The sequence below is a fragment of the Aulonocara stuartgranti genome, assembly GCF_965226115.1.
Source record: "Aulonocara stuartgranti genome assembly, chromosome: 4".
NCBI lineage: Eukaryota > Metazoa > Chordata > Actinopteri > Cichliformes > Cichlidae > Aulonocara > Aulonocara stuartgranti.
The window spans coordinates 5,950,075-5,964,368 of NC_138942.1; the positions used below are offsets into that span (position 1 = coordinate 5,950,075).

The 14,294-nt window shown below is 40.2% G+C and overlaps 1 protein-coding gene across 1 annotated transcript; it reads right to left on the minus strand.

Annotated features, from left to right (window-relative positions):
* Positions 1-29: 29 nt before the first annotated feature.
* On the minus strand, positions 30-8,714 carry coro1a (coronin, actin binding protein, 1A). The gene is made up of 11 exons (XM_082531778.1): positions 8,581-8,714; positions 7,276-7,479; positions 5,768-5,890; positions 5,550-5,679; positions 3,192-3,373; positions 2,661-2,780; positions 1,793-1,897; positions 1,554-1,699; positions 980-1,037; positions 666-881; positions 30-369 (listed from the first exon to the last, which is right to left on the minus strand). The coding sequence occupies exons 2-11, from the start codon at positions 7,471-7,473 to the stop codon at positions 277-279; spliced, it is 1,371 nt and encodes a 456-aa protein (XP_082387904.1). The 5' UTR covers positions 7,474-7,479; positions 8,581-8,714; the 3' UTR covers positions 30-276.
* Positions 8,715-14,294: the final 5,580 nt, after the last annotated feature.

Here is a 14,294-nt window from a genome sequence, read left to right on the forward strand (position 1 = left end):
CAAAAGAAAGAAAAAAAGGGGTCAAAATGTACTTTGAAAATACAGACAATTTTATTTCAAACTAAAAGCATATATTATGGTTCTTGTTTTCTCAAATTGATCACACAAACCAAATAGACAAATTCAAGCTTTACGCTAAAAAATAGTTTCATGACATCTACCATCTTAATCTCTCCCTTTGTCTCACTGTAATCAAAAGTTAACAAAAGTTTTCTCGCTGTAGTTTTTGCTCCACTCTTCTCGCGTGATTTCTGCTCTTTGTCGCTTTCTTGCCGCTTAATGCTTGCTCTCCAGCTCTTTCACACGCGTGGTCAGCTCCTCTAGCGCTTCTTTCAAGTCCTTCACCTCCTTCCTCAAAGACTGAACCTCCTGAGGGACAGAGACACACTTGTGATTGGGTGGAGTCCAATGATGTCATGGAGTTGCTCATGTTTAGCTGATGGTCTAATTAGCCATCAAGGTTTGGTTGAAGCCAATAATGTAATCATTGACAGATTTCTCCAAAAAAGTCAAAAATAAATTTGCAACTGAGACACCAAAAGCAAAGTTTAAAGACTCATAAATCAGTTATGAAATAAATTAAGGAAAGTCTAACTCCTAAAACTCATTCACTTATTATCTGCAGCTAAAACAGAAGCAAAACATTGTGGATCTAAAAGACTCACCCCGCTGCTGTCATGCTGATTCCCTGCAGAAGCAGTGGTGGTCTTCAGGAGACTCTTGTGAACTTTGAACTCCTTAGCTTTAGTCGTAGCTACAAACCCGTCCTTCAGGGATATCAGATTAGGCGGGGCCTCTTTTCCCTCAAACCACTCATCAGCTTCGGCCGAGGGCTCGGGCCCGACGGTGTCTGGGTACAGATCTTCCTGGAACAGGTCCGACTGCACAGGCAGAGACAAAAAAAGAGAGTCAGAGTTCAAATTCCGCACAGATTTTCTTGAACCATGAACCTAAAACCTAGGATTTGCTAAAACCTTACCTTGCGTGGCACGGTCATGACTATAGGCTCACACTTCCTCTCGTGCAGCTTGTAGAATCTGAAATTAAAATAGTTTGTTCGTATTTTAGGTTGTTGTGTCAGATTAGGCTGAAATAATACGCTTCAATTTGGAGGAAGAAGAAAGATTTTGCCCTCAAAATGTTAAAGAGCTGAACAGTAAGCTGGGAGCTCATCTAACAGTGCTTTTAGTATCAAGTTGATGTTGTGGGTGCCATCCCATTCTGCATTAAGAGAATGAAAAAGCAGAAAAGATGGATGCAGACGCTGTGAAGTCACCATTTGCTTTGGAAAGTGTTATGAGTGCTTAAGCTTTCGCCATCTTGGTGTTTTGAAAGCAGATGTGAGGCATGGATTCACTGTGAAACCACATGGTCACTGAATAATGATCCAGCACAGCCTGGATAATCCTGTGAGGCCTATAATGATCTCATAATCTTCATGTTTTCTTCACTATGACCCCAAACTAGCGGCTGAGCCCATAAAGTCTTCACAAAGGTGTTAAAGAGGTCACCTTGCTGCTTGCATAGCTAAAACCACTGAGATATGCCATTACCTGGCGATTTCACACTTGTTGACCTCCAGGCCCCTCTTGGGCATGTACCCCATCCCCTTCTGGCTCTCCTTGCTGCTGTACATGGACAGGTAGTGGACATAAGGAGCTTCATCTGTCACCTCGAAGTAACGGATGCTGCTGTCTCCCTGTGAAAATGACAGGATCAACAAGAGGGCTGACTGAGTCTGTGTGGGTGGTAGTGATGCAGAAAGGCTGTTGTTTCATAATCTAAATCTAACCTTGCCACAGAGGTAGACGACGCCAGTGTCTGGGTCAAAGAATGGCAGGAGGACGCCACTGCTGGTGTCCAGCTCCTGCAGGGTCAGTGCCTCTCCAAAGTTTTTCTGTTAAAGGATAGAGAAATATTTAGCAATTAATCACATGTACTCTAGCATCACATGTACCCAGCAGACTGCAGGTAAGCTGAGGATTTAATTGAGGCTAATATTTCAGCACAGACACTTAATACTGTAATCTGGCTGTTGTGAAACAGTGGTGTTGTAAATGCGAAGAGATGCTCCCTAAAGGCAAACACCTAAAGTTTGGAATCCACCATTAAGGTTCAGCTGTAAAGATTTTCGCACTATAAAAGGGTTTTTACTTATTGTGTAACAGGTCAAAATGATTCACGAGTACAATTCAGCACAGCAGGCTGCTCTTACAATCATGTGCTGAAGGAGGAAAGCTGACGCTGGAGGCGTTTTGTGCTCTGCAACTCAGCTTTTTAAGTAAAAGAAAAGAAAAGAGTCTCAATATTAAAGTTGGGGCACATGTCATCTTACAAAATCTGTTTGAGGATAAGCCCAGAGTCTTATCTGAGAGAAAGGTTACAACTCTTTTATGAGACTGTTTTGTCTTTATTTCAGGTGGGAAAGTGTGACTAAACTGGACCCCACTCTGAATTTAGGAATACAAGTCCCAAAGACTACATTTGCTACATTTTATTTTTTTAAATTTTCAAACATTAACGAATACACATTTTATGTCCCAGAGATCTCAAACCACATGCTCAGAGGAATTTAAGACATGACTAAGGATTATGAATCATAAAGTTCAGTAAGCAAGATGCTTTGTCTGAGACTGACTCTGTCAGTTGTTGACACTCACCGGATCCCACAGCGCCACCTGCCTCTCACTCATGCGACTGAAGCCGGTACTGAGGATCTTCCCGTCGGACACAAACACCGCCCTGACAGGCCTGGAGCCCTCGTGAGGCTTCTCCTTCTCCTGCAGACGAGAGGTGGCGCAGAGTAGCAAAGTGGAAGAAAATTGCAAATTATATGGAGAAAGAAAAACTTTTCAAAATAAAAGTGCAATATTAAATAATTTTTTTATTTCTCTTTTTCCATCATCATTATCAACAAATCAACTGAAAAACTCTATATTTGGTAGTTTCCTGGTTTAGTCATACAGCAAAAGGCCAAAACCAAAAAATAAATGTTTTTTTTATGAGCATTTAAGAGAATTCCCTGTAGATTCATCAGTAATGATAAAAATAACTGGTGTAGCTCTGCTGAGTGTGGCCAGTGTTACTCAAGATCTTTGTGCAGAAACGTGACTTTTAAAGACTTCCTCTGTGACACTGAAGTGATGGTGGTGACAGAGCGAGATAGCGAAGGCCGATCAGAGGAAACCTACATAGAGGACGGTGCCCTTGCGCGGGTCCAGCACCCTCAGGGTCTTGTCCTTGCAGGAGGTGAGAATCCAGGAGCCGTCCCTGTTCCAGCAGGCGCTGTAGATGAGGTCAGTGTGCACGGTGTCGATCCTCACCACCGCGTCGCCACGAGCCACGTTCCACAGGATCACCACGTTATCACAGCCTTCATGGACACAATGGTGACATCAAAAACAAAAAAAAAAAGCTTAGAGTCTCATTAAAGGCTCATGAATTAAATTTAAGTGATTGATACAGAGTTTCTCGTTTCTTTTTTAAAAAACAGGCATCATGTGCAATTCAGCCTGATTTAGATTTTCACTTTTAAACAGTCAAGAGCTTCAAAGTTTCACGTTTGCAGTGAAGAGGAACATGCAGAAAACAGAAGTTCACAAATGAAGTGGACGCGCTGTTTTACACCAAATAAAGCCTCTGGATTACACTATGATACCAGAGCACCATATAAAGATCTGAGACACGTCTAAACCTCGCGTGGCCAAACATTTGCATGTGCATTTGTGAAATTTTTGATTGCAAAAAATGTTTCTGATTATCTACCTCTCATATAATTTTTTATAGTTTTTCTTTAAAGGAACTGACTCATTGTTGCAGCAGTGACACACATTGATTCAACTTTCTTTTCTTTCAAACAGACACGTGGAAGAAACAAAGGATGGAAAATACTGTGAATGTGTAATTCACTGTACTGTTTCATCTATAGTTGGTTGTTAAGGTGTTCTTTAAATGTTAATATCTGTTAGTGAAAGAGGAGAACTTGCTTTTGTAAGAGCTAACAGGCAAAAAATTGTCTAAATAAATGTAAGTTTCTATTGTTAACTCTTTTTGCATAGAAATAGTTATATATTTTCAAATATCTAACACTGATAAGGGGAACAGTACCTAAGGGGAACCTAATTAGCCAGCTATGTAATAGATACACCAGCTTGGTTACCAGAAGGTAAAAAAGCTGGAGTAACAATAAATAAGTGATTTGAACTATATTAGCAACAGTGGAAACACTGGAGCAAAATTAATTGACTTTTCTGTTCTGATTAGATGCCCACTATGACCACAAATCATTTCCTCTGAAGCAATGTTACAGTTTGAATGTTTAATGTTTTTAAATGCTTACTTAACTAAAATAATAATTAAAAATGTAAAAAATAAAACTAAATGAAACTATTTTGAGAACTTTGAAAAGTTACTAAAATAAGGCTTAAAAAACTAGCAAATATTCTTTTATTACCTTTTAGTTTGGTAAAAATAAATAAATAATAATAATCATATATATTGAGACTTTGGATGTCTTTAGATGGTGAGTCAACTGCATTAAAAGTTTTGTGTTTTCACTGTAAAACCTAAATCTTTTCCTAAATCTTGCCTTTGACATATGTCGCCCATACAATAATAACTTAAAAGACTCAAACTATCACAAAAACTGATGAAAGGTAAACTAAAACTAGACATTTTTAAACAACAAAACTTGAACGGAAACATTAAAAATCTGCTCTGGAAATTTACTGAAACTAAACTGAATTAAAAACAAAAAGTCAAAATGAAATCAAATAGAAACTAATTAGAAAATGCAAAAACTATAGTTGGACCTATAATACGTGCTTACTTAGCAAATTTATTAGACCACCACCCAATTTTAAAGTGAAATATGCTGGAAATGTTATTGCAGCTTAAATTACAGATTGTGAAAATATTTCAAGAATATTCTGAATGATGTGCGCCCACTCGGTGAAGATGTGCACTGTGCACCTCTTGTGCTGCACCCTGCTGGGCAAAAATAAGACCTTAAGTTTGTAATGATGGCATGAGATCACTTCTAAAGACACCTGAATGATTCAGCAGGAGTCGAAACTTTTAAAGAAATTCCCAAGTCTAAACTTATTTTCAGACTTAACACCTGTTAAAATTAAGTCACTGGGTTCTTTTTAAGGATAAGATTCAGAACCACACGCTGCCAATCCCAGCTGTCTCTAGGACAAGGATCTATATTCTCCTTCTTCCTGTGCTTTTTCCTTATTTTTTGTGATTAGTTTTTAATCTGGAACGCTGAGTCTGTAATTAAGATGAAAGATTAATAAAGTGTGACTTCAGCGTCTGACAGACTGAAGGTTCAGAGAGTTCGTGTAAAACCGTGAGCGGAAATGTCATGGTGCTGCTGATCAGAGTTCAGAGCACAGAGCGAAGGAGGGTGGAGGCTTGAGAACTTCCTGTTAAGCAGAGGTGTGAGTCTCATTCAGCAAAACATCTGCGATATGTTACGATCATCCCTGTCTGCTTCCTCATTACACATGATACGCTTCTGTGTTTTTAGAATCAGCGAATAATACCTGCACTCATTAGCACATTATGGGCAGTGGGGTGCCAGCTCAGGATGCCAACACGTTTGGAGTGACCTTCCAGCTTGACAACGGGATCTGTGAGCGGTGAGGTGAGCCCGCCTTCCGGGATCTCCCAAATCTATTCACAGACAAAGACTTTTAAACATCTAGTTTTTGAAATCACAAATAGCATTAGGAATATTTCATGTCAGACTTTATTGCCTTACCATGACACTGCAATCCTCAGAGCCACTGGCAATGATGTTGTCATTATGAGGACAGAACTCGATGTCCAGGACCGGACCCGTGTGGCCACATACAGTGGGGTAGGACATGTCGATACGTCCTGTCTGCAGAGGCAAGCATCAGGATAGGAGGACATTGACTATGACTCATGCATGCAGTGCAGAAAACACTGCAGCTACAAAACGTAAAGAACAAAAAGCTAATGCAAGAAAAAAAAAGACAAAACTAGATGAGAAGTTTATCAGCTGACACCAATTAAACAGCTTTGCCTTCAATTAGTGCTCATTTCTAGTAAGTGGGTTAAAAATGAGATCAGGGCCAAGAAGAGGAAACCCAGTCATGAAGCGGTCTGAGAAAAATAACAATTACACATCATTTTTATTTTTATATCTTGCATTATAAGTCAGTCACATTTAGCTCCATGTAGTTGCATTCATTCTGGTAAAACCTTAAAAAAAAAAACACTGGGCCCTGAAGCAGGATGACACAACCATGCCAGCATCACGCTCAAAACAGGATGAGTTTTTTTTCCACTACAGCGCAGCTCTGCAATTTTATGCCCACTGGTCCCTGCACTTATTTTTGTCCTTTGAGAATCCCATGCTAGATGCGAGATAAGACCATGAATAATGTGATTTCTGCAGGCTTCACCAAGGTAAAAATAAGATTGTTTAATACCACAAAGTGGGACAATATAATTGTCAGGTAAAATAAGGCCAGGACATTAGATTCTTGTCACTTTCTCTGTCATTTCTAATGATAGAATTAGCTACATGAGATGGTAATTACTTAGTTTAGAGGCAGTGATCTCTCTACAGTTAACTGCAGCAGCAAGAAGCAGTGACATTATTCGGTGATTTTGTCTGACAAACCTGAGCAAAACTCCACGAAAAAAGATTACACATCTTTCTGAAGTACAGTCTTCATACCACAATCACATAAAAAACACCTAACCTCACTGTAAGCATTTTCAGTGCCTGCACAGAACGAACTTCCCAAGCCCGAGGGAACACTTCACTGAGTTCACAGCCTCTGACAAATTCAGCTGGCCATTAACTCGGCCACAAGGTTTGCAATTTTGCACTTTTTCGGGCACATAAAATGCAATAAATGAGCTGCAAGGCCTAACCTAACGCCCTCTATAAGTGACTGCACAATAACTGGGTTGAGGCCACATCCTGTCCTCCTACACTGAGCTGACAACAAACTCCTAATATGGTGAAAACTTCTCAACAGCAGAGCAAGTGACGTGTAGACAGACTCAAAGACAGCATCAAACTTCCTTATTTAGCTGAATGTGTGATGGTGACTGGCAGCATTCAAATTTTAAAGTGCAAGAATGCTGCTAAAACAACATTTAATCCCTAACCTGCATCTGTAATAGTTAACACACCTAAACATAGTATTAAGAGAAGTATATAAAACAGTATAGAGCCGAACGGTGGGTTTATTTGTGTTCTTTTGTTTCCTGGTGATTCCTGTGACCCACCTTGCTCAGCGGAAGCACCATGAAGGCTCCCCCACCGCTGGCGTCTACAATCATGGCCACAAACTTGGGGTTAACGGAGCAGAAATTGCTGTCCCAGGTCATCTGTGAGATTCGGATGTCATCGTAGCATTGGTCGGCTTTCACAGCCTGGCCAAAGACGTGACGGAACTTGCTGGACCTCACAACCTTTCTGGACATGGTGAACTGAGAAAGAATGAAAAACAAAAAGGGTGGAAAGAGGAGAAAATTAATGTGCAAGAAGTACAAGAAGTCTGTAGCAGAGTTGAGAGAGATTTATTTTATGGGTCATCATAAATCATATTGTTTGTTGGTGCTCTTTGAGTTCATGCGGAAATAATCTGACAGACACAAAGCTGATGAAACCGTTGAAAGACTCAACAGAGGAAAGCTAAAAAAGGAAGAAGCAAAAGCTTTCACAACTGCTTCCTCTGTGACTGGTACTCTGGCACTCTCATCTCCTTCTCTTTTTAACACATACATATTAAAAAGCAAGAAAATGTACAAAAAAACAGCAGAAAGGAAACAAAAAAGTAGGCCTTTTATCATCTAAAGCACATGCAGTGTCCTTAAAAAAGGTACAGAAGCTGCCCGAGCGGCAGTTACACCACATCCTACAAAGAGAGTAACAAAACCACAAACCTTTCTTTTCCTCAGTTCATACAGTCATGCTGTTACTTAATTCCCCGCATGTAGGCATGCTTTAAATGACATATTTGACGAAGTAAGCTGAAACATATCCGGTAAATGTAAGTGTCTGCGTGCGCAATGAGATCAGAACTTCAATCAAAAGCAGCTGCAAAATATACGAACTTTGCATCACGCAGGAACAGATGAAAAGCACTAAATAAGTCTTTCTTTACCTCCATTTGTAGAGTTTACTTCCTGAAATCTGCAGCCGCGCCTAAGCTCAGATTCGGTAGCGTATGACAATTTTGCTGCATGTGCATCACAAGACCTCTCGGGCTTCTCTGCAGCTAATTTAATAATCCTTTACAGAGTGAGCCATAATTTTATCAGGACTCTAAATGCATGTCAGTAATCTGTCTCGACCACTATCTCTCTGTGTTGTGATGGAAAACATTGACCAGTACAAAGTAGGAAACAATTCACTGCCTTGAAATAGGAGAAACTCAGGCCATGTGGAAGATGAGAAACAAAAATGTGTCACTGAAATTAGTGACATACGGTTAGCTTCAGCTATTTCCTTCTTTAACCAATGCACCGATTACAGGTAAGATGATATCTTCAAGAGGTTGAGATTGCAGAGAGATGATGCGGGCCTACCTGGGAGTCGTGTGGGGGTGATTCAGCTCAAGGAGTTTTGGCAGTGCACCAAACGCCCTGCCACCAGAATGAGAACACAAGAGGAGACTGTAGGTTAAAGTACATGACAAATGACAGGGAGGAAGTGAGAGTTTCAAACGAAGGTGGAAGTAGGAGGTGTCGGCTGTGACATGTGCCGTCTGCAACAAGCTGCAGAAACCAAAGTGAAACACAGGGCACCATATAAGATCTTTTCTAGGATTGAATCATGATAAAAGCGTCTAGCGGTGCAATGCAGAGTTCAATCCACACTTACCAACAACGGCAAACAGATGCAGGCCATTGCTGCTTAGAAGTCACCTGGTTATCAAAACCACTTCACGTCCAACAACACAGATAAATGCAGTATGTCTGAAGAGCTCACAGAGTTTAAGTTAGCGTGAAAAAGACTCAATATTTTCTTGAGTGACGGATGTCAGTGCATGTCTGTTCTTTTTGACTCATGATTTCTGCAGATATTAGAGTTAAATACTCTATAAGAGGCTTCTCATCTGCTGCTATTCTTTCATTAGATTTATATAAGGCATCAGACAAATCTTAAGACAGACAAAGTATGTATGAGGGAAAGAGCAAAGATGAAAAAAACCCCCAGTTTTTTAAGGCCTAATTTTCAGTTTTTAAGCAGTTTCCCAATTGGGGACACCTGCAGTTTGTACATGCTGATGATTTCAAATGAAATGAAAGTTATTTAGATGATGTTTCAAATAACCTGTCAGAGTCTGAAGACTTCCATGTGTTTCAGCTTCAGAGACTGGCTTCTTAAAGGACCCTGAATTTCAGGTAACCCCTAATCGAACCCACTTTATTTACATATCACATTTACAGCAACCTGTTCTCACACCAAACCTAATTAGACTTAAACTGGCAATCAGCTGTTTTTGCACATGATGTCACTTTATTAGTCATGATTACTCAGCCTGTGGAAAGGCTTACACTTACATTATGGGAAATCAGGGATGCTGTAATTTAATAGTTCAACCATTGCAAGAGGTTAGAAAAAAAGAAGGCAGGAGTGCTTGGAGGCTAGGTGTACTTGAAACTGAGGGGTGGCAAAGAAAAAGGCTTGGTGAGTTGTATCTGAGGCTGGACACTCAGCAAGGAGAAAATGATTTGTATTGATTGGCTAGGCAGAGAGATTGAGCTGGAAAAGATGTGCAGGGTGATTAAGGAAAGAGATGAAAATGTACTTATGAGTGAAGAGAGAGTCGAGAAGGTGGAAGGAGTATTTTGTAGAGATGGACCGATCCGATATTACGTATCGGTCCGATACTGACCTAAATTACTGGATCGGATATCGGAGAAAAATAAAAAATGTAATCCGATCCATTAAATATCACGAAAGCACCTCACAAAACTTGCAACACGCCGTAACTCACCTCAGAACGTTAGCAGTATGCATCACGTGATAGAGCGGCTGTGGCATGCGGGACCTGTTGTGGTCTGGATAGCATTTGGAGCTTCGCTAGCAACCCGGCATTTCATCTCCGACAAAGTTATCCCGAGAGAAGTAAAGCAAGTGTGTAAGTCCATCTCTGAATGTTTGTAAAGCATTCCTGCGTTAAGCTTAACAAGCGACTGCCTCTCGCTCTCCGGCTGCTACTTCAATCATGAAACTGCTTAATGATCAGCTGATCGGCTTTTCTGTCGCGAGTCCGTGTCTCTGGTTTGTTTTTGGCCCACTTTGCACCAGACAGAGGAAACCAGCGGCTGAACAACAGCAGCACCTTTAAGCTTGATCAGCTGTTGTTAGAATTTATTTAATATTACTTTCTACTCCAGGATCTTTTTCTACGTAGCTGACGGCTGGTAACTGTGCAGGGGCGGATCTAGCAAAATTTAGCCAGGGGGGCCGATAGGGCATTAACAGGGAAAAGAGGGCACAAAGACATACTTTTCTTTCTTATTCTCATTTAAAATGTTGAGCTTTTAATTATTTAATATTTATCTGAATCTTACACCCAAAGTTTTAATCTGATGTAAAATGTATAGAAGTCCATTATTGTATATAGTAACTGTTAAGTCTAATATACCCTAGTAAGCTATAGTACTTTTTCCTTTGGGAAGGTACCATCTGTGCAGTCTGCAATTTTGTTGAAGAAAAATGTTGAATCTATTTAATATTTCTTGAAAAATAATTGATTTCTGTGCATTTTTTTCACACTGCATCAAATTAAGGTTGATTACGTCGATTAAGCATCATGAGGTGGAGCGTGAGGGGTGGTTCCCTATTTTTTATTTATTTATTTTTGTTGTTGCTGGGAGTTGGAACCCTATTAGTTAGGTTGCTTAATATTTATGCTAAGTACTCTTTAAAATACCAGAATAGGGAGGATGGTGTAGGTTTAAGTTTATTAGATTGATCAGTATTGCTGAACTATGAAATTTTTTTTTTGCATACAGGTATAACAGAATAGCTTTAGTGTAGTTGTTGTTTTAAACTTGAGTATGAACTTATACAAAATGCAGCAAGATATTTAAAAAACAGTTTTGTTGATTAAAACACACTATATCGGATTCATATCGGTATCGGCAGATATCCAAATTTATGATATCGTATCGGACATAAAAAAGTGGTATCGTGCCATCTCTAGTATTTTGAGGAGCTGAGTGAGGAAAATGGGAGAGAGGAGGAAAGATGGAGGACAGTTAGTGAATCGGGAAGTGCAGGAGATTAGAAAAGAGGAAGTCAGGGCAGCCATGAAGAAGCTGAAGAGTGGAAAGGTGGTTGGTAAAGATGATATACCTGTGGAGATGTCTGGGTGATAGGGAAGTAGATTGGCAGATCGTTTACCAAAGCCTTGGAGAGTGAGAGGATGTCTGAGGAAGGGAGGGAAAGTGTACTGGTCCTAAAGGGCACTATAGTGAGTTCTTTTGCTTTGAAGAGAGTTGATGGAGAAGCATGGAGAAGGTCAAAAGGAGTGTCAGTGCATCTTTGTGGCATATGTTAAGGTGTTAAGAGAAGAACTGTGTTGCTGAATGAAGGAAGTCACGAATGACAGCGAAGTATGTGTGGTGCAGGACAGAATTCAAAGTTTGAGTAGGACTGCTCTGAACCCCTTCTTCTTTGGAGTGGTGATGGACAGGCTACCAGATGAGGTATCCATGATTTATGATGTTTTTAGAGCACATTCTGATCTGTAGCAAAAGTAGGGAGAGGTCACAAAGGGAGCCTGGAGAGGTGGAGGTATGCTCTGGAGTGAAGAGCAATGAAAGTCAGTAGAGGCGAGGTAGAATATCTGTGTAGATGAAAACGAGACAGGTGCAAAAGGGGAAGATGCATAGGCAAGGCTGAGATGGTTCAGACATGCGCAGAGGAGGTTAGTGGATGGTGAACATGGATCTGCCAAACTGGAGTAAAAGAGGAAGACCACAGAGAAGATTCATAGATCTTGTGAAGGAGGACGCACAGAGGGTTGGCGTGACAGAGGTGATTGTTAGAGACAAGGTGAGATGGAGGCACATGATCCCGTGTGGTGACTGCTAAAAGGGGCAGCCAAAGGAGAATCATCTGAATGCATGGGCCTCTAGGTGTGCTCTTTTAAACCTCTTTTAAATCCTTCAACTATAAGGAAGTGCAAAACTCAAACAGCAGGGAGAACCTTTCAGCTCCTAAAATTCTAAACTTTTAGTCTATAAGTTTTATTATAAAAGCAAACTCAGTCTAATCCTTGAGTAGCAGAGCTAAAGCACTTCCTGTTTTTTGTCGTTTTGACACAAAAAACCTCATGCACACATGTTTTTACACTTGTCCTCACAAGCGTAAAAACATGTGTGCAAATGTCACTGAAATATAATTTGGTTTAATGCAGCAGAACTAGGACAACTGTTATTTCCTTACCAGGGCATGCCTACGTCACATTGGACTATAGTACTTTTTTTTCTGGGAAAGCCTTGCATACTTCAGCAAGACAATGCAAAACCACACACCACATTTATTGCAGCAGCATGGGTTTATAGTAGGAGTGGTTAGTTTGCAGTCCAGATCTTTGACCAATTGAAAACATTTAGTGTTATGAAACTAAAAATACAACAATGGAGACCCAGGACTGTTAAGCAGCTACAATCGTCTGTCAGACAAGAATGGGGCAACATTCCTCCCTCAAAAGTTCAACCTCTGGTCTCCTCCTCAGTTCCCAGAGGTTGCAGAGTGTTGTTTAAAGAAGAGAGGATGCTACACAGTGGCAAAAATGGCCCTGTACAAGCCAGTTCTGAAATATATTGCTGCAATCAAATTCAACATAAACTGATTTTTTTCTGAAAATGTATTTCCTCTTGCAAATACCAAAGTCCCCCAAAAAGAATTGATAAAAATAAATAAATAAAATATAAAATAAGCTTTAATTTCAGTGCATAGAATCACCAGTCAAATATAGTAAGACCAGACTTATAGCATTTACTAACTTTGGCCCCAATAAAGATTTTAAAACATTTTCTTTAATCTAGAAGTTACACTATAGTACGACAGAGTATTAGGGCCACATTAAGAAAAGTGTCCATTTTGAGATTTAAACTGAAATTTCAAGATTAAACTCAAAATAGTATTTTGAGAAAAAAGTCAAAACATGGATATTACAGTTGTCATTTCAAGCCAAACAACTGCCATGGCTCCTATACTCTCTAGAAAATCTGTAGATGAGTTAGTGAAACATCTGGACCAGCTGTGATTCAGCATACATTCTCTGTCACTGCCAGCCTTTTGTACAAATCTGCCCAACTCTTCTACTTTTGTGTGTTTTTTCCTTCTAACCAGACGCAGCTTTATGCACCGTCTTTTCAACATCCTTATACTTATAGCCACACTGTGTTTATGTTCTAAAAGAGAAACTGATTCTGACATGGCTGAATTCATGTAGTTTGTTGAGATGCAACTTTGACTGGCAGCTGTTTGAATGTTTTACACCTGTGAATAATCTGGGGTGTACAGTATACAGTACAGTTAGATATCAGCCTGTGTGTCGGTAATTCAATTAAAATCAGCCAAATCTGAAAAAGGATTCCCATCTGACCCCCTTTTTGTAAATGTTACTTTTAATTGCACCATTTTCACTCACGCATTTGTAATTCTTTGAGTAGACAGAATCTCAAACTTAAATCTGACAACTATTTAAAAATGAGCATATAAGACATTTATTTTCATACAAGGGGAATCAGAGTGAAAAAAAATCAACCTGGTACCAAAATGTTGGTTGTTTTGGACGTTTTCACCACTGAAGTATCAGAAAAAAATCCAGGTCTCTGTAACTCTACATCCTAGACAATAAACCGATGTAGTGTGATACACTGTTCAAACAAATTTAAAGAACGCTTTTTAATCAGAGTATAGAATCAAGTCAGTTGACTTTCTGGGACATTCGGTGGCAGTTTAGCTCTGTGGGTAAGCAGGCGACCCCATGTTGCATGACGGGTGAGCAGCAGCCTGGGTTGGAGTCCAACCTGTGGTCCTTTGCTGCATGTCTGTCCCTCTCTCTCACCCTGCTTTCCAGTCTGTCTTCACTCTTACAATTCAATGAAGGCAAAAAATGTCAAAAGGCCCCCGCAGGACCGCTATCTGATGAGCACTGCCAGAGCCTCCAGCAGGCCACTGGTGTGAGGGCTGGCCTGAGGGCTTGACGCCCTCTAGTGGGCTCTGGCAGACGTGACAGGGTCTGGAGACTGTTATGCAGCCTCTAGCGTCA

Excerpts from the sequence above, each read along its gene's own strand:
- coro1a (XM_082531778.1), bottom strand. The coding sequence starts at position 7,473 with ATGTCCAGAAAGGTTGTGAGGTCCAGCAAGTTCCGTCACGTCTTTGGC. Across the intron at positions 1,898-2,660 it reads AGGTGGCGCTGTGGGATCCG|AAAAACTTTGGAGAGGCACT; the intron begins GTGAGTGTCAAC and ends ATCCTTTAACAG. Across the intron at positions 1,700-1,792 it reads TCGTCTACCTCTGTGGCAAG|GGAGACAGCAGCATCCGTTA; the intron begins GTTAGATTTAGA and ends TCATTTTCACAG.